The sequence below is a fragment of the Mchenga conophoros genome, linkage group LG23 (assembly GCF_057382185.1).
Source record: "Mchenga conophoros isolate Kocher_MC1m ecotype Shallow Benthic linkage group LG23, M_conophoros_male_GT1.1, whole genome shotgun sequence".
Classification (NCBI taxonomy): domain Eukaryota; kingdom Metazoa; phylum Chordata; class Actinopteri; order Cichliformes; family Cichlidae; genus Mchenga; species Mchenga conophoros.
This window is the reverse complement of record NC_140547.1, coordinates 49,778,746-49,799,017: the sequence shown is the minus strand read 5'-3', so window position 1 is coordinate 49,799,017 and position 20,272 is coordinate 49,778,746. Positions and strand designations below refer to the sequence as shown.

General features: G+C 43.7%; 1 protein-coding gene and 1 pseudogene across 1 annotated transcript; both read right to left on the bottom strand.

The window, feature by feature from the left end:
* The window catches only part of LOC146548240 (NACHT, LRR and PYD domains-containing protein 12-like), a 233,326-nt pseudogene that overhangs the window by 44,973 nt on the left and 168,081 nt on the right, over nucleotides 1–20,272 (bottom strand).
* LOC146548242 (protein NLRC3-like) lies at nucleotides 13,356–19,477 on the bottom strand. Its single transcript, XM_085266236.1, has 2 exons — nucleotides 19,204–19,477; nucleotides 13,356–15,127 (listed from the first exon to the last, which is right to left on the bottom strand). Exons 1-2 carry the CDS (start codon nucleotides 19,475–19,477, stop codon nucleotides 13,356–13,358), a joined length of 2,046 nt encoding a protein of 681 aa, XP_085122362.1.

The following is a 20,272-nucleotide window of genomic DNA, read 5'->3' as shown; positions in this document are numbered from 1 at the left end:
AAGAGGTTGAATGCACGTCAAGCTCGTTGGTCGCTGTTTTTCGCACGTTTTAACTTTTCCATTTCCTATCGCCCGGGTTCCAGAAACACCAAACCGGATGCCCTCTCTCGGCAGTTTGACTCTGACACGGGTCCGGCGGAGTTTTCCACCATTCTTCCGGCCGGCTGTACGGTGGGAGCTATTACCTGGGAGGTGGAGGACGCCATCAACCGGGGCCTCCGGACGGAACCGGATCCGGGCACGGGACCGACTAACCGGCGTTTTGTTCCCGCGGCTGCTCGCTCCAAGGTACTGGAATGGGTGCACGCTTCGAGGTTTGCGTGTCACCCGGGCAGGGGCAGGACGACTTCTATGGTTAAGAGACATTTTTGGTGGGCCACTCTGGACAAAGATGTTCGGGAATATGTGGCTGCGTGCCCTGTGTGTGCCAGGTGTAAGTCGCGTACTCACCGTCCTGCTGGGCTGTTGCAGCCGTTATCTACGCCTCATCGCCCTTGGTCCCACATCGCCCTGGATTTTGTTACGGGACTCCCGGTTTCGGCTGGGAAGACCACTATTCTCTCGGTCGTGGATCGGTTTTCTAAGGCTGCTCATTTCGTCGCTTTGGAGAAGTTGCCCACTGCGGCTGAGACGTCTACGTTGTTGTTGGACCATGTTTTTCGGCTTCATGGCATTCCTGTGGAAATAGTTTCGGACAGGGGTCCGCAGTTCTCGTCCCAAGTTTGGGGTTCTTTTTGCGCTGCTTTGGGGGCCAGGCCTTGTCTGAGCTCTGGTTACCATCCTCAGACGAACGGCCAGACGGAACGTTTAAATCAGGAGCTTGAGGCCGCGCTCCGCTGTGTGACCTGTCATAACCCTGCGACTTGGGCCTCGTATCTGCCGTGGGTGGAATATGCCCACAACTCCTTGGTTTCGTCTGCTACTGGGTTGTCACCGTTCGAGGCCTCTTTGGGTTATCAGCCGCCCCTGTTTCCGGAGGAGGAGGCTGATCTTGCTGTCCCCTCGGTCCAGCATCATCTACAGCGCTGCCGTCGGGTCTGGTCTCGTACGCGGGAGGCGCTGTTGCGAGCTGTGGCTCGCCAACGTAGCTGTGCCGACCGTCGCCGGTCTCCTGCGCCTGTTTACTCACCTGGACAGAAGGTGTGGCTCGCCGCGAAAGACATCCCTCTCAGGGCTTCCTCCCGCAAGTTGTCTCCTCGTTACATCGGCCCCTATTCTGTGGACAGGGTCCTCAGCCCTACGGCTGTCAAGCTCCGTTTGCCTGCTGCCTTGAGGGTTCACCCGGTCTTTCACGTTTCTCAGGTGAAGCCGGTGGTGTCTAGTCGTCTGTGCCCGCCTCCGGTGCCCCCGCCTCCCGCCCGGCTCATTGACGGGCACCCTGCGTTTTCTGTCCGGCGCATTCTGGATGTGCGGCGGCGGGGTAGGGGGCTGCAGTTTTTGGTGGACTGGGAGGGTTATGGGCCGGAGGAGCGTTCTTGGGTTCCTCGTTCTTTGATGCTTGACTCTGTGATGGTTTCTGATTTTCTTAGGTCACGTCGTGGGGCGGGTGCTGGTCGGCCGCCGGGTGGCGTCCCTTGAGGGGGGGTACTGTCATGGTCCGGGTGTGTGCCAGTGTGTCTCCCTCCGAGCCGGCGTCTCCACCCCTGGGAGGGGCCTCAGTGTTTTTGCTGATCGCTTACATCTGTGGGTAATTAGCCGGGGACTCATAAGGCCAGCGTTCTCAATCTCTCTTCGCCAGATTCTCTGCTAAACATCAGTCAGTGCAGGCCACCACCATAAATTCCCTACGTGTTTTTTTGAATCACCTTGCCTCACTGTATGTTTGTTTTTTGTGTGCCTCCTTTTTCAGCTACACCTAACTGTCAACCCCTGGCGAAGAGCTTCTACTTGGATGCTGGACCTTCTGGCAGTCCCTCAGGCTATTACCAAAATTACCTACCTGCCTCTCTGCCTCCACGCCAGGAGTTTTTGGATTTACACACCCGGACTACTCACCCCTCTATGTCATCTCCGACCTCCGTTGGCAAGTACGCAGTACGAAGGAGGATTCTGAGCCAAACAACATATTCATATGCCTCCTTATCTATGTTTGAACATCTGCATTCTGTTACAGTGACCCCGACCTTTTTCCTGGACCCTTTGTGACTTGTGTGGGGATGAACAGAAAAGTATTTTACCAGCATAATATAATCTGCAGTATGATCATTGCTTTAACAATGTAACAGATAGCTTTAAGATGGCCTTAAGATGTTTATGATGATATTAACTTTGTATTTCAGGTGCAGTTATAACTATTTTATACATATTGCATATCTGTGCTTATTTGAGTTGATGTTCAGGTTCTTTAAAGGTTTTAAGCCTCACTGACGTGACTGTTCAGGTGATACATGCTGAGGGAAAACTAGAACATAGAAGGAATTGCAATACATGCTTACAAAACACTTATATCAGGTCATTTTATATTAAGGTTTTAGTAGAGGTTCTTGGTTAAAACATTTATTTAGTAGAAGACATACACATAGTCTCAGTGAGCTTCTGGTCTAGTGAAAGGTCAGAAGTGCAACAGGTGAATTGAGAAAGAGCATTTGAGGACGAGACACAGACAGTAGGAGGTGAAGAGGTGACACAAAGAGCATGTGAGGTCAACACGTACACACACATTAGTTAAGATTTATTTAGAGGGGAGATCAGTTATGTCTAGACAAGAAAGAGGAACAATTCATTTTAAGATAAGAACGGAAAGTACCAAGCCATGAAAATAGAAGATGATTTTCTGGGTGAAAAGTCATGATGATGTTGATCTGATCTATGTATAAAATGTACCGGTGACGCATGAAGGGGCGTCAGTAAACAAACCCTGATGTTATAAAATAATTGTTTGTGCCTTAGTAAGTTGAAGATCAATTGCTGTTTTCAGTGATCTTCCCACGTGTGAATTAAAATCTTCGTTTGACTTCACCCGGCCGGACCAGTGTGGTTATTTTTCGATCACCTCTTGTACCCTTCCTCAATTTTTGAATCTTAACACTTGCTTTCCAGTCCAATCCCCGGAATAGCTGTCCTCTCTGACCCGGACCAGATCGTTATTTAGTTTAACGTCTACGCTCACCTTTTTGTTTATGAATATTTTGTGTAAACATTAAACATTATTCTTAAAATATATTTACGAGCTGTTCGGCGTCTTGCGTTTGAGTCCTGTCACTCGTCTGAAACGGTCTCGGCCGTAACAAAACCAGTTCGTAAGCAGGTACGTGTGTGGCCAGAAGAACCTGCAATACTGCTTTTCCACCACAGACTGGGAGATCCTTAAACAGTTCGCCACACATGACAACACCACAGAACTGCAGGAATATACAGAAACTGTCATTGGCTACATCTCAAAAGGCATCGATGAGGTCATAGAGACCACTGTCCGGGCCAATCAGAAACCATGGCTCACAGGTTAGGTCTACAGGCTCCTGAGGGTGAGAAATGCAGCCTTGAAAGCTGGGGATGAGGTGAGCCTAACAACAGCAAGGGCAAACCTGTCACGTGCATCAGAGAGGTGGAAATGCAGTGCTCCAGGAGGATTTTGCAAAGCTTCAGTGACAGCAGAGACACTCAGAGGCTGTGGCAAGGGATACAGACCATCACAGACTACAAGCCCACTCCTCAGACCGCTGTCGGGTCCACCACATTACCGTAAGAGCTAAGTGAAGTTTTCTCTTGCTTTGAGACACAGAACGACACCCCAGCACAGAAGACTCAACCCCCCCACCCCCCCAACGATCGGGTGGTGACACTATCAACATGTTTGTCAGGACCTGCTGTCATCAGGGAGGAGACTGAAGAGCCACCGGGCCAGAACCAGGTGACTGAGAGACAGCTTCATCCAGGCTGTCAGGGTGCTGAATTCACTCCCTGCTCTCACACAGCAACTCCAGACGTGCATTCATCTTTTCCCTCTGAACCCCCCAAACATACAAACCCTGAGCCACCACCATTGCCCTTTCACTGACTGCCCCACTCCACCATTTGACCCTCTCATAAGAGGTGAAACATCTTCAAGGAAACTTAAAGAAGTCCAGACGCTTTTCTTTCCAAGCTCCTTAGACTACGATGACCTGGATGTCTGAGAACCTTCACAGACTGATTTTACAAGAACAACTTGTGTCAAAATCCCTGGCAGTGCCTCTCTGTCACACACACAAATCACTACAGTTACAAATTTAATAACTTAAAAAACCTCAGAAAAACAGAACTGAGCAAAACAAACAAACAAACAAACAAACAAACAAACAAACAAACAAACAAACAAACAAACAAACAAACAAACAAACAAACAAACAAACAAACAAACAAACAAACCAGAGACTAGGTAAGAACATTGTTGAGGTTTAAATTTATAATCTTAAATACTTATATGCTGATTATATTGCTTTATAAGAAAGGCCCAACTCTGAGTACACTCTGTGCCGACAGGACTGACAGGAAATTACATGCTTTTGCAGGCAAAAAGTGAAACTGAGCACAGTGTTTGGTCGAAACTTAAAGTGTGTGTGACGTCTATATAAATGACTAGGCTTCCTGTTTTGTGCTTCAGACCTGGGGTTGTGTGTTCAGGTCTCCATATCCGGATATGTAAAATAAAGATCATTTTTTAAAGTAAAAAGACCACTTTTGAGCCGTGTCTTTTTGGCCGTAAAGAATACCAAAAGAACCAGAGAGGCAGCAAAGAGCCGTTTAGTCAGAGTGGTTAGCGCAGCACAGAGGTTAGTTTCTTCTCCAGTATTGGCAAACTGGGCATTAGTGGTGGCTTTCTGTTTTGTCGGTCCCAAATGCTGTTTCATCCTTGTACTCAGCGACAAGCATGTCATTAAATTCAGATTCTGGTGAATCTATAGTAACCTTGCGAGCTATGTCACCATACTGTTCAAGGAAATGTACAACTTCATTAACTGAGTGCTCAGTTACTCCGTCAACTAAAACCGCATTTGGGATCTTAATGGCAAGTGTCTCAAAAACTTCCATTATGGGGAAAAATGAATTGGTGAGTTTGAATATATATTAATTACTAACCAAATCAGCTCCTGGCTGGCTCGCCAAAAAATGGCAGCTATACAACAGCAGCTTTCAGCTTTGACAGCACAGCAGTGTAATGTCAAACCATCGGTTGCTGCCTGCCCAGCTCCAAAGCTCTATGGCCCAAAGAAGGTTGGTAAGAATCCAAAACCTAGCGTCTCCAGCCCTAAACCAGGGTTTTGCTTCCGCTGTGGAGAAGATGGTCACATTAAGCCACAATGTGAGAATGCACCCAATTCAGCATTGGTAAGTGCCAAGCGGAAGCAATTTGACAGCAAACAAAAGTGGCAGAAGCAAAAGTCCTCTGCTTCTGAGGATTTAAACTAGTTCCAGTTCCTGTTGAGGGGCAAACAGGAGCTGAGCTGGACCAACCTTGTCCCGCTGAGAACAAAAAGCATGCCAAGTGTGCAAAGTCGCAGACAAAGATCCACACTAGATTACCACCAGGATTAGTTGGATCCAGATGTACAGCAGAAGTCAACATTGCAGGTTGCAACTGCCCGTGTCTACTGGATACTGGTTCCCAGGTTACCACAATTCCAGTTTCATTCTATAATGAGCATCTCTCCGATCAGCCAGTCCACCCATTGAATGAGCTTCTTCATGTGGAGGGGGCTGCTGGTCAATGTGTTCCATACCTTGGGTATGTTGAGGTTGCCATGACATTTCCAAAAGACTTTCTTGGGAGTGACTTCCCAGTTCAAACGCTTGCACTTGTTGTTCCTGATGTGAGACCTGATTATCCAACCTCAGTACTTGTTGGCATGAATACACTTGAAATTCTTTATGAACAATTCTCTTCTAGTAACTGTTCATCATTCCAGCCTACCTCTTACGGGTACAGAGCAGTTCTGCAAACTCTCCAAGTGACATACCAACAGAATTGGAATGATCATCTTGGTGTTGTGACGACCCTTAGTAAATCTCCTGTGCTAATTCCAGCTGGCTGCACAGTTGTGGTCGAGGGTTCTGCCAAGCTTCTCAGCCCAGCTAGTCAATGTGTTGTCATTCAGCACCCGGGTTCAGGCCTGCCGGGTGGTTTGTGTGTCAGTAATTGTCTAGTCGCTCTTAAAGGTGGTACACATACTCAGGTTCCAGTTGTTGTGTCAAACAGAACAGAGCAAGACATCTATATACCAGCTTTGAGTGTCATTGCAGAGCTGGGAGCCTATGACTGCATAGTCTCTGAGCACAGTGTGACCAACCCCCCAGATCGGGAGATGGTGTCAACACCACTCACTTTCAAATTTGGCGAGTCACCAATACCAGCAGAATGGAGAGAACGGATCACAACAAAACTAAATGCCATGTCTGAAGTTTTTTCACATCATGACTTGGATTTTGGTTGCACTAAGGAAGTGAAGCATCACATCAAGCTCCATGACAATACCCCTTTTAAACACAAAGCAAGACCTATTCATCCCCAGGACATAGAAGCTGTTCGTAAACATCTTCGAGAGCTTCTAGATACTGGTGTTATCAGGGAGTCGGAGTCATCATTTTCATCACCAATAGTGGTTGTCAAGAAGAAAAATGGAGACATTCGACTATGTATTGACTACCGCAAACTCAACCTGCAAACGATCAAGGATGTGTACGCATTGCCCAACTTGGAGGAATCGTTTACAGCACTCACTGGATCGAAATGGTTCTCTGTGCTTGATCTCAAATCTGGTTATTATCAGATAGAGATGGATGAAGCTGATAAAGCCAAAACCGCTTTTGTAACGCCAATTGGGTTTTGGGAGTTCAACCGAATGCCTCAAGGAGTTACTAATGCACCTTCAACGTTCCAAAGACTCATGGAGAAGTGCATGGGAGACTTGCACTTGAAAGAGGTCCTCGTGTTTTTGGATGATTTGATCATATTCTCCAACACTCTTGAGGAGCACGAAGACCGTTTGCTGAGGGTGTTGAATCGCTTGAGAGAATTTGGGTTAAAACTTTCTCCAGAAAAATGCAAATTCTTTCAGACATCCGTCCGATACTTGGGCCACATTGTTTCAGAAAATGGTGTTGAGACAGACCCAGAAAAGGTTGCCACCTTGAAATCCTGGCCAATTCCAACCAACCTGAAGACCTTGAAATCTTTTCTGGGATTCGCTGGCTACTATAGGCGTTTTATTAAGGGATATGCCATGATTGCCAAGCCACTCAACCACCTCACACGTGGATATCCATCCACACACAAAAGCTCCAAAAATGAGACTTCTAAGAGCTCACAGTTTGATCCCAAGCACTCCTTTGGTTCCAGGTGGAGTCCTGAATGTCAGTTGGCTTTTGATACCCTCATTGACAAACTTACCACTGCACCAGTTCTAGGTTTTGCTGATCCGGCACTGCCTTACATTCTCCACACAGATGCCAGCACCAACGGATTGGGCGCTGCCCTTTACCAAGAGCAAGAGGGGAGACTTAGGGTGATAGCCTATGCTAGTAGGGGGTTGTCATCCAGTGAAAGTCGTTACCCAGCTCACAAGCTTGAATTCTTGGCACTGAAGTGGAGCGTGACAGAAAAATTTCATGATTACTTGTACGGAGCAAGCTTTACAGTAGTCACGGATAACAACCCACTTACCTATATCTTGACATCAGCAAAGTTGGATGCTACCGGCCATCGTTGGCTGGCTGCTCTTTCTACATTCTCGTTCAAGATACAGTATCGAGCAGGCAAGCAAAACCTGGATGCAGATGCACTTTCCCGTCTGCCCCATGATGGTACTTCCTCTGGGGAACCTGCTCAAAAAGATGAGGAGCTAATTAATCAGTTTACTCAACAACATCTCTCAAGCAGCAGTGATGGTGAAATATCAGCTGAAGTTGTCGATGCGATTTGCCAAAGTGGTGTTGTCAGGACCCAAGCTGAGAATAGTTTGGTTGAATCCCTGTCCATCAACACAGCAGTGCTTCCTGAGAATTACTCAGAAGATTCACATGGACTTCCTGTTATTTCCACCATATCCCATTCTGAGCTTTATGAAAAACAGAGAACTGATCCAACTCTTCAGGAGGTTATTCACCAGTTGGAGTCAGGAGAAAAAGTTCCTCTGACAGCCAGGAAAGAGCTTCCTGAAATTCCTCTTCTCCTTCGCGAACTGAACAAATTGGAGCTGATTGATGGTATCCTCTATAGGATAAGATATGAAAATGAACAACCATCATACCAACTGGTCCTTCCGACAGAACTGCGGCAAACTGTTCTCCACAGCCTCCACAATGATATGGGCCACCTGGGAGTGGAACGGACCCATGACCTTGCCAGGACTCGGTTCTATTGGCCAAGAATGGCAGTGGATGTGGAAAATAAAATAAAAACCTGTGGCCGGTGTATTCGCCGGAAAAGCTTGCCGGAGAGAGCTGCTCCTCTGGTTAACATTCGGACATCACGTCCGCTTGAACTCATTTGTATGGATTTCCTCAGTCTCGAGCCCGATACCAGCAACACCAAAGACATCCTGGTACTGACAGATCATTTTACCAAATATGCCCTTGCCATTCCAACACCAAACCAAAAGGCAAAAACTGTGGCTAACTGTCTTTGGGAAAACTTCATTGTTTATTATGGAATTCCAGAAAGACTCCATACAGATCAAGGGCCAGACTTTGAGTCGAAATTGATAAAGGAGTTATGCGCCCTGTTGGGAGTCCAAAAGTGTCACACAACACCGTACCATCCAAGAGGAAACCCAGTAGAGAGGTTTAATCGCACTCTACTGGCCATGTTGGGAACTCTTGAATTCAAACAGAAATCCAAATGGAAACAGTTTGTGAAACCACTTGTCCATGCCTACAACTGTACCAAAAATGAAGTCACTGGCTACACCCCATACGAACTAATGTTTGGACGTTGTCCTCGTCTCCCCATTGACCTCGCTTTTAATCTTCCTGTACGTGAGAAAGAACAACAGACACATTCACAGTATGTACAAGACTTAAAAGCTAGGTTGAAAGAAAGTTATCTGCTATCTTCAAAGAATGCTGCAAAGAACGCTGAGAGGAACAAGACTCGATTTGACCAACGTATTATACCGTCCAAGCTAGAAGTTGGAAGCAGAGTTTTGGTACGGAACATGAGGCTGAGGGGCAAACATAAACTTGCTGACAAATGGGAACCAGATGTCTTTGTAGTGCTGAAATGTGCCAAAGATCTCCCCGTCTACACTGTAAAACCAGAATGCAAAGACGGCCCAATTCGCACATTGCACAGAGATCTCCTTCTTCCGTGTGGGTTTCTTCCTGCAACAGAGTCAGGACCATCAGATGAGACTATTCCAATCACACCCTCTTTAACTCGTCAACAGGCCAAGAAACAACAGGAATCTCCTGAGTACTATGTTGAAGAGAATGTATTTGAACCGACCTTTGTCCACCTTGCCCCGCTCCCAATGGAGTTTAGAGTGGAGAAGTCTCTCAACCCCCTACAGTCTTTTCCCAGTGGTGAGGAGGAAAGACTTCCTCCAACATCTACACCTGAAATGGAATCAGCTGGAGAAGCTCTGTCAGGATCCCAGAGGGAAGACCCATTGGAGTTTGACGCTGATGAGACATCGGGGGAAGATTTGCTTGAAATCTTACCCGAACCCATTCTTGAAACCGTGTCTACAGACTTGTCCGATCCTGGAGTCTCTGACAACTTAGCGGCCGAGCCTAGTCCTGTGACATTACCAACTCTTAATTGCTCAGATTCGGTTATTGACCCCCCTCTGAGGCGGTCAACGCGTCACAGATCACCACCTAGGCGACTTCAGTATGCCCGCTTAGGCAATCCATTGATATCAGTTGTTCAGTCTCTGTTACATAGTCTGTCAGATGCTTTGACCACCGCAACCACCAATTCTAACCCTTCAGTCGTACATATTGTGTAGTGTTGTCATGCAACGGGACGTGCATGTATTCAAGGGGGGAGGGTGTAACCCAGAGTAATTTCCTGCACTTATTTCCTGCCATTGAATGCATCACAAATGCATGACTCCAACCACATGACTTTGCTCAGCCAATCGAATGGCATGTAGGTCATAGTAAGCCTGTCCCGGCTTCCTCCCGTCAGATGCGTGGAGGCAAGCCAGGTGACAGAGCTGTTGCAGGTGTGTATTGGCAAACATTTGCTTTTCCCGTTTTAATGCATTTTCTTAACACCAACTAACTTATGCAACTTAGATGCTGATTACTGTGAGCCAGAGCCATAATGTTGTTGTGCACTGAACAGAATGGAATTGGTGAGTTTGAACTTTTAATTGACTGTTTGTATTGCTACCAGCTGACCCTAATCGGCTGCTGCCGGTCCAAACAATTTGATTTTGATTTGACTGATAGTTGTTGAATAACAAATGTTGTGGAGCTACATAGTATGTATGTATGTAGCAGTTGAAATGTTTTCAGTTAAATCCTTATTGGTTAGAAATATTATATTTAACCAATATATTGTTTATTTTTATAAATTGTGTACACAGGAACAAGAATAACTTAATGTATTTAGCTTAATTGGCTGACATTTTTGTATGTTGTTCTTGTGATTTCTTATTGGCCTTGTTTATTTAATGCAGGCCAAGTGAATTGGTGAGTTTGAATATATATTAATTACTAACCAAATCAGCTCCTGGCTGGCTCGCCAAAAAATGGCAGCTATACAACAGCAGCTTTCAGCTTTGACAGCACAGCAGTGTAATGTCAAACCATCGGTTGCTGCCTGCCCAGCTCCAAAGCTCTATGGCCCAAAGAAGGTTGGTAAGAATCCAAAACCTAGCGTCTCCAGCCCTAAACCAGGGTTTTGCTTCCGCTGTGGAGAAGATGGTCACATTAAGCCACAATGTGAGAATGCACCCAATTCAGCATTGGTAAGTGCCAAGCGGAAGCAATTTGACAGCAAACAAAAGTGGCAGAAGCAAAAGTCCTCTGCTTCTGAGGATTTAAACTAGTTCCAGTTCCTGTTGAGGGGCAAACAGGAGCTGAGCTGGACCAACCTTGTCCCGCTGAGAACAAAAAGCATGCCAAGTGTGCAAAGTCGCAGACAAAGATCCACACTAGATTACCACCAGGATTAGTTGGATCCAGATGTACAGCAGAAGTCAACATTGCAGGTTGCAACTGCCCGTGTCTACTGGATACTGGTTCCCAGGTTACCACAATTCCAGTTTCATTCTATAATGAGCATCTCTCCGATCAGCCAGTCCACCCATTGAATGAGCTTCTTCATGTGGAGGGGGCTGCTGGTCAATGTGTTCCATACCTTGGGTATGTTGAGGTTGCCATGACATTTCCAAAAGACTTTCTTGGGAGTGACTTCCCAGTTCAAACGCTTGCACTTGTTGTTCCTGATGTGAGACCTGATTATCCAACCTCAGTACTTGTTGGCATGAATACACTTGAAATTCTTTATGAACAATTCTCTTCTAGTAACTGTTCATCATTCCAGCCTACCTCTTACGGGTACAGAGCAGTTCTGCAAACTCTCCAAGTGACATACCAACAGAATTGGAATGATCATCTTGGTGTTGTGACGACCCTTAGTAAATCTCCTGTGCTAATTCCAGCTGGCTGCACAGTTGTGGTCGAGGGTTCTGCCAAGCTTCTCAGCCCAGCTAGTCAATGTGTTGTCATTCAGCACCCGGGTTCAGGCCTGCCGGGTGGTTTGTGTGTCAGTAATTGTCTAGTCGCTCTTAAAGGTGGTACACATACTCAGGTTCCAGTTGTTGTGTCAAACAGAACAGAGCAAGACATCTATATACCAGCTTTGAGTGTCATTGCAGAGCTGGGAGCCTATGACTGCATAGTCTCTGAGCACAGTGTGACCAACCCCCCAGATCGGGAGATGGTGTCAACACCACTCACTTTCAAATTTGGCGAGTCACCAATACCAGCAGAATGGAGAGAACGGATCACAACAAAACTAAATGCCATGTCTGAAGTTTTTTCACATCATGACTTGGATTTTGATTTGACTGATAGTTGTTGAATAACAAATGTTGTGGAGCTACATAGTATGTATGTATGTAGCAGTTGAAATGTTTTCAGTTAAATCCTTATTGGTTAGAAATATTATATTTAACCAATATATTGTTTATTTTTATAAATTGTGTACACAGGAACAAGAATAACTTAATGTATTTAGCTTAATTGGCTGACATTTTTGTATGTTGTTCTTGTGATTTCTTATTGGCCTTGTTTATTTAATGCAGGCCAAGTGAACCTTTTTTGGGTATGGAAAAGGATGGCGAGCCAATGAACGGCTAGGAGCAGGACTCATTCTGCATTGAAGCTTCCACTGGACTGGTAGGAAGCTATCAAAGGCGACGCTCTGTCCCGTAATTTCCGAATACACTGATTTCCACAATCATACACACCAGTTCCCCCGTTTATGGACAATAGCGCTTGGACATCTCTCATGGATATTCAGATAAAACTCATGGACTTCAGTGTGGATCAGTGTTTTCGATGTTAACATGTGTTATTTATGGGGAACTTTTTTTGAGAATCTATATTGCTTGGTATAAGCCAGAAGAATTTGCTTAGTTGCCTTTGTGCACCCCCACTGGGTTTTTCTATTAATTAAATAGCTACAGCAGGAATGATTATTTAAGCTTTCATTTTCTTTTCTTAATTTTCTTTGCTTTCGGTTAAATACATGGTACCTGCAAAAGCATTTTGTGTTGTGTGTATTTAATTACTGCCCATCAGCTCCAGTAGCATTCCTAAATCTTCTGATTAATAATAATCACACTCAATCCCTAGCCTGTATTAACTCATTAGCGCTACATCAGTGTTACACAGGTCTGAAAGGTGAGTTTGGCTTTAAAAGCATGAAAACACACTGCTGTCTTCAAGAAGGCTGCTCCAGTAACAGAAAGTCATCTACATGTGGGTTTAGTTCTGACTTTAGGGACAAGTAAAAAAATAAAATAAAATAAAAACATCTGTCCAGACAACCTGACAGTCAAAAATATAAACTCAGGAACTTAAAAGGAAAATTGTGCTGACTTTGAACGTCCACATCAAGATAAACTTACAGATTTAAGAGTCAAAAAGTGTCAAAAAGTCTGTATCCTTACCTGAGAGTTTCAAGTTTACAGTCAGGACTCTTTAGTCCAACACACAGCAAATCCAATTCTGAATCCTGCAGGTAGTTCGAGCTCAGGTCCAGCTCTCTCAGATGATTGGATGGGGAGCTGAGAATTTCAGACAAAGCTTCAAAGCTTCTTTTTGAGAGTTTACAATCTCTCAGCCTGAGGAAGAATAACAATGGAGACATATTCTTTTATTCATCTAGCATTATTAAACATATTTGTTCATAGATTCACTTACAGCACTTTCTTGGATGCTTTGACCACTGGCAGCAGCTTCAAAAATGCCTCCTCTGAACGGGAGTATTTCTCCAGGTCGAACTCATCCAGATCTGATGACAGTAAGATGAAGACCAGAGCCGACCACTGAGCAGGAGACAGTTGATCTGTGGAGAGACGTCCTGATCTCAGGGACTGTTGGATCTCCTCCACTAGAGAACGATCATCCAGTTCATTCAGACAGTGGAACAGGTTGATGCTTTTCTCTGCAGACAGTTTCCCACTGAGCTTCTTCTTGATGTACTGGACTGTTTCCTGATTGGTCTGTGAGCTACTTCCTGTCTGTGTCAGCATGCATAGAAGATCCTGATTGGTCTGCAGTGAAAGACCCAGGAGGAAGCGGAGGAACAAGTCCAGGTGTCCATTTGGACTCTTTAAGGCTTTGTCCACAGCACTCTGGTAGAAGTCTTTTACAGTAAGTGTTTTCTGGAAGATTTTAAAGAGAGGAGATTGTTTCTTAAGCAGGTTGACTCCAGAGTTGATGAAGGTCAGATAGACATGAAGAGCAGCAAAGAACTCCTGAATGCTCAGATGGATGAAACAGTAAACAACGTTGTTGAACATGTGGCACTCATCAGCTTTAAAGATCTGTGTGAACACTCCTGAGTACACTGAGGCTGCTCTGATATCGATGCCACACTCTGTCAGGTCTGATTCATAGAAGATCAGGTTTCCTTTCTGCAGCTGATCAAAGGCCAGTTTTCCCAGAGACTCAATGATCTTCCTGCACGACTCTGTCTCAGCTCCTCCATCATACTTGATGTCCTTCGTTTTTAGGTGAAATAGCACAAGGCGTAGGTAGAGCTCTGTGAGAGTCTTAGGCAGATCTTTGCTCTCTTTGTTCTTCATGACAAACTCCAGAACTGTAGCAGTGATCCAGCAGAAGACTGGGATGTGGCACATGATGTGGAGGCTTCGTGATGTCTTGATGTGGGAGATGATGCTGCTGGCCTGCTCCGAATCTCCGAATCTCTTCCTGAAGTACTCCTCCTTCTGTGGGTCAGTGAACCCTCTGACCTCTGTCACCACGCCAACACAGTCTGGGATCTGATTGGCTGCTGCAGGTCGTGTGGTTATCCAGAGGCGAGCAGAGGGAAGCAGTTTCCCCCTGATGAGGTTTATCAGCAGCACATCCACTGAGGTGGACTTTCTAGGGTCAGTCAGGATTGCAGTTTTGTGGAAGTCCAGAGGAGGTCGACACTCATCCAGACCATCAAAGATGAACACAACCTGGAAGTCTTCAAAGGTGTAGATTCCTGCTTCTTTGGTTTCAGTAAAGAAGTGATGAACAAGTTCCACCAAGCTGAACTTTTCCTCTTTCAGCAGATTCAGCTCTCTGAAAGTGAATGGAAACATGAACTGGATGTCCTGGTTGGCTTTGTCTTCAGCCCAGTCCAGAGTGAACTTCTGTGTTAGGACTGTTTTCCCAATGCCAGCCACTCCCATTGTCAGCACTGTTCTGATTGGTTTATCTCTTCCAGGTGGGAGTTTAAAGATGTCTTCTTGTCTGATGGTTGTTTCTGGTCTGTCTGGTTTCCTGGATGCTGTTTCAATCTGTCTGACCTCATGTTCATCATTGACCTCTGCAGTCCCTCCCCCTGTGATGTAGAGCTCTGTGTAGAACTGACTCAGGAGGGTCGGGTTTTCTGTTGTAGAAATCCCCTCGAGCACACACTGGAACTTCTGCTTCAGGTCTGACTTGAGTTTGAGCTGACACTCAGTGAGAATCTCTGCATGAATAAACAGCAAATGACACAAATGAGAAAACTGCATTCTGGTTACTGTGGTTATGTGTTCAGTTCACTGGACTCTTGGTGTCATGATCCGGGTGAGTCTGAGTAACTTTCCACAGCATCAGCTCTCCTCCCCTGGGTGGAGCCCTCCTCACTCCTCCGTGCTCCTCACCTGTTGCCAATTACTCCGGCAGTATTTATGAGCAGCACTCACAATGAACCTTCTCCAGATTGTCTGCTTACCACAGTCAGTTCTCTGCCTCACATTTTGTCTTGTGCTCCTCAGCTTGTTTCGCGTAACCCTCTTTTCCTGTTCCCTAGTCGGCACCTGGATATATCTTCCAACTCTCGCCATAAGTCACGCCTCAGGATTCTGGCCTGCCACTGCTGGGAAAACTCACTCTTGCAAACTGCCATCCTCAGCTGCCTGCCTCCCTGTGCACCCACATCTCACTCTGTACCCAGATTTAATTCATCTCCTCCTCCAGCTGATCTCCACCTGCAGCCACGTAACACCTCTTAGTTTTTAAATCTTGGACTCATTCACTACACTGTGGACCACTCTGATTATTATCTCCTTTGTTCCAGTGATCCTGGATAGTTTCTATTCGCCCGATTCTGCCCCTGTTGTTCCTTTGACCTGCCTCAGCTTATGTTCTGGCCTCAGCTCTGCACTTCTCATAATACCTCGCTTGCTGTTGAATTTAGCCGTGATTCAGCTTTCTCCGTCAAGAAATCTAGTAAAATACATTTCTGTTAAAAGTCACTCAGCCTCCGTTTTTTGGTTCTGTGCTTGACTCCATTCCTTTTCATGAGCCATTGAGCCCTGACACTTGGGTTATAACTGAGGGCAGGTTTTATAGAGACACATTTGATTTAATTGTGTTTATTTATACAGCACCAAATCAATACTAGCAACATTTCACATATTACATAAACAACACTATGGAGCCAGTGATGAATAAATATGTAGAATAAATGAAAGAATTTCAAGTATAAACGTTTTTTTTTTAATTCCTCCAAATAACAACAACAGTCACCCCAATGTGCTTTATATTGTAAGATAAAGAACCTACAATAATACAACTGAAAAAAATATATATATCTTTTTGGGTCCTGAAAACTGAAGGCTCTGCCTCCCATTCTACTTTTAAATACTCTGTGAACAACAAGTAGGCCTGCAGAGCGAGAGCGAAGTGCTCTAATAGGGGGATATGGTACTACAAGGTCATTAAGATAAGATGGGGCCTGATTATTTAAGACCTTGTATGTGAGGAGCAGGATTTTGAATTCAATTCTGGATTTAACAGGAAGCCAATGAAGGGAAGCCAAAACAGGAGAAATATGCTCTCTCTTTCTAGTCCCTGTCAGGACTCTTGCTGCAGCATTTTGGATTAGCTGAAGGCTTTTCAGCGAGTTTTTTGGACATCCTGATAATAATGAATTACAGTCGTCCAGCCTGGAAGTAATAAATGCATGAACTAGTTTTTCAGAGTCTCTCTGAGACGGGATATTTCTAAATTTAGAGATGTTGCACAAATGGAAGAAAGCAGTCTTACATGTTTGTTTAATATGTGCGTTGAAGGACATGTCCTGGTCAAAAATGACTCCAAGGTTCCTCACAGCGTTACTGGAGGCCAAGGTAATGCCATCCAGAGTAAGAATCTGCTTAGATACCATATTTCTAAGATTTTCAGGGCCGAGTACAATAACCTCAGTTTTATCTGTATTAAGAAGCAGAAAGTTAGCGGCCATCCAGGTCTTTGTGTCTTTAAGACATTCCTGCAGTTTAACTCATTGGTGTGTGTTATCTGGCTTCATGGACAGATGGAGCTGGGTATCATCTGCATAGCAGTGTAAATGTATGCTATGTTTTCTAATGATGCTACCTAAGGGAAGCATGGTAATGGGAGCGTTGCCAGCAGAAGGCTGAAGTGGAATCTCCAAGAAAGCTGCAGAAGAAAAAGCATGAGCTGAAATGGTGGATTTCAGTCATATAAGGAGAACTGTGGCTTTCCTCCAACCTTTGACCAATCACCTTAGTGTCCTGTTTATCAACCATAATAAAAAGCATTTACTGTGTGGGCATTTTTTTGTTTGGGTCTCCAAACAGCAGAAAGAAATGGCAGCCATTTTTTTAACTTTACCTTCAACTGGTAAATAGATTTAAGAAAAAGCACTTTGATCATATTTGTGACGTGTCCCAAACTGTTGTTGTCGCCTCATTTATGTTGATAAAACAGCTCTAAAACCAATCTGACAATATAAATCTGTAAAATGGGCAGAAAACCTGCTGCTGGTCCCATTTTAATCAAACCAACCCAAAGAGCAGATATTCATGTGTACACAGGAGGTTATTTGTGCAGATGCATAAAACACAAACTGTTGGCTTTCTGCAGTCTCTCACTCCTGAAAGTGTTGGCAAGTGCTTTGGATTTATTATTTATATGGATTTTAATGCCCTCTGATGGTCATAGTCAAAAAAGGGACCCTTTTGGGTCCCCTTGGATTTTTGATTCTCAATATATCAGTCATTTTAAAGACTAGTTGCATGAAACTTGGCTAGGATGTGCATTTTAGCATTATTTTTAAAATTCATTGATCCCCTCTATGGTGTTGTGTATAGTAAAGGAGATTCACATAAGTGTTACCATCTGTGGTCCTCGTACCATTTTGGGTCCCATTGACTCCCATTATAATCACATATTTTCGATATACTGTAATCCTGACATGTGATAATTTTTTTCTCGTGAATACCTAATGGATCTAAGCCTCAGGCTTCAAAATAAAGGAAAAATATGTTTTGGATCCAATGAGCACAATATTAGGTACAGCACCACCATAGACATTTTCAGTGGTTTTGAATGCAGGACATGGTTATCTTATTATGCAAAATACATGACAATAAAACAGCTGACCACCATAAAATAGTCTCGATGTAGTGGAACTGATATAAGAGAGTGGTGTGAATGTGATTGAGAATATATTTATAATATATATTACGGGTCCCCCCCCCCCAAAAATAAATAAATAAAAAATAAACAGGGGTCTTTATGACAATAAAGCTATAAAAACATAAAAAATATTTACAAATTTATGAAAAACTTTATATCTGTGGTTAGGTCTGAAGTTGTTTAAAAGATCTGATGTGAAAAAAAATGAAAAAACAATTCATAAAATCCATTGCTATATCACCTTTTGGATGGGGACCATTTTGGGTCCCGAGGGATACCAATGGAAGTATATTGCAAAAACTCTTATTGCTCCAAAAATAATAATGCATCCAAATCAATTCTATTCTGAATTCTTTACCTATCCAAGGCTCTAATAACCTCATGCCAAGTAGTTCCATTTGCAACTCATTTTTTGAAAATATTGCATATTATGGTTTTTTACCCCCCAAAATATAAACAGGGGTCTTTATGACAATAAAGCCATAAAAACCTAAAAAAATGTAAAAAAATTATGAAAAACTTTATATCAGTGGATAGGTCTGAAGTTGTTTAAAAGATCTGATGTGAAAAAAAATGAAAAAACAATTCATAAAATCCATTGCTATATCACCTTTTGGATGGGGACCATTTTGGGTCCCGAGGACCATAAAAGGGTGTAAATTTGAAAAACTCTTATTGCTCCAAAAATAATAAAGTATCCAAATCAATTCTGTTATGAATTTTTTACCTATCCAAGGCTCTAATAACCTCATGCCAAGTAGTTCCATTTGCAACTCATTTTTTAAAAATATTGCATATTATGATTTTTTACCCCCCAAAAAACAGGGGTTTTTATGACAATAAAGCCATAAAAACCTACAAAATATGAAAAAAATTATGAAAAACTTTATATCAGTGGATAGGTCTGAAGTTGTTTAAAAGATCTGATGTGAAAAAAAATGAAAAAAAAATTCATAAAATCCATTGCTATATCACCTTTTGGATGGGGACCATTTTGGGTCCCGAGGACCATAAAAGGGTGAAAATTCTGACGACCATCCAAGATTAATGGCACCTGTGTAATGTTAACTAAGGTTTTTATTGTTTATGTATTTTTTGTTTAGTCATTCCCTGACTTACCTGTGGGTTCTGGGATGGTTTTATTTAAATTCTCCAACAGATCATTCTTGTTTATCCTCCCCAAAAGATTTTTAGTGACTTCAAAAGTGTTGATAGAGTAGGTATCAAACATCAGATCCACTATGTTCGTCCTCTCTGCATTCTCCAGTTTACTCACTGGGATTGCTGGTAAACCTTCTACAGACCCGTTCTTCAGATGCCACTTAAATTTTTCAAAGTCATCACGTCCCAAATCCTCCAAAGTCCCCAGAAGGATTTCTTTAGGTGTCGTCATCTTTTACCCTGTAAGGACCCGATAAACAAAGACTGTAACAACAGCTGGAGAGGTAATTGTCTGATTTATCAGAATTTAACTTGATTCTAACAGCAGTTCATCACAATAAATTTCTAAGGCTCAGAATGCAACAAAATTGCACATGAAGAAGCACATAGAGAAGTATCCAAGTAACACTTTGCTACAATATAAAACAAACTATTATAAATAAAGAAAATATATAAACTAAATATATACACTACCCGTCAAACGTTTTAGAACAGCCCAATTTTTCCAGTGTTTTTGTCACGGTTTGAGAGCCGTGTGTAAATTATTAAAGGACCCTTTATGCAGGCAGCTCAGATGCAAGTGAGTTTATTCATCACATGGTGATACAAACAGAAATGGCGAAGGTGAGCATGGAAACTAAGCAAAAACCTAAACTGGGAAAACTAACAGTACACGAATATGAAGAATTACACGAAGGGAAGACGAAAACACGGAACACAAGGGGTGGGAGCAAAGCACCACAACACATCGCTATATAGACAGTTACACAGAGGGAGACACAGAAGGCAACAACACAGGGCGGAACAAATGGACAGAGAAGACTAAACACAGAACAGAGTGCACAGAGAAACAAGGGGGGCAGGGAATCAAAACCTAGGAAGCATAGAATAACTCACAAACTAAACTGGCATAACACAAAAATCACAAAGAACTGAAACCACTAGCTCAGGAGACCCAGGACCCTGACAGATACGCAGACAAACCAGCAACTAACAGAGGCAAACACAAAGTTTAAATACACAGAGG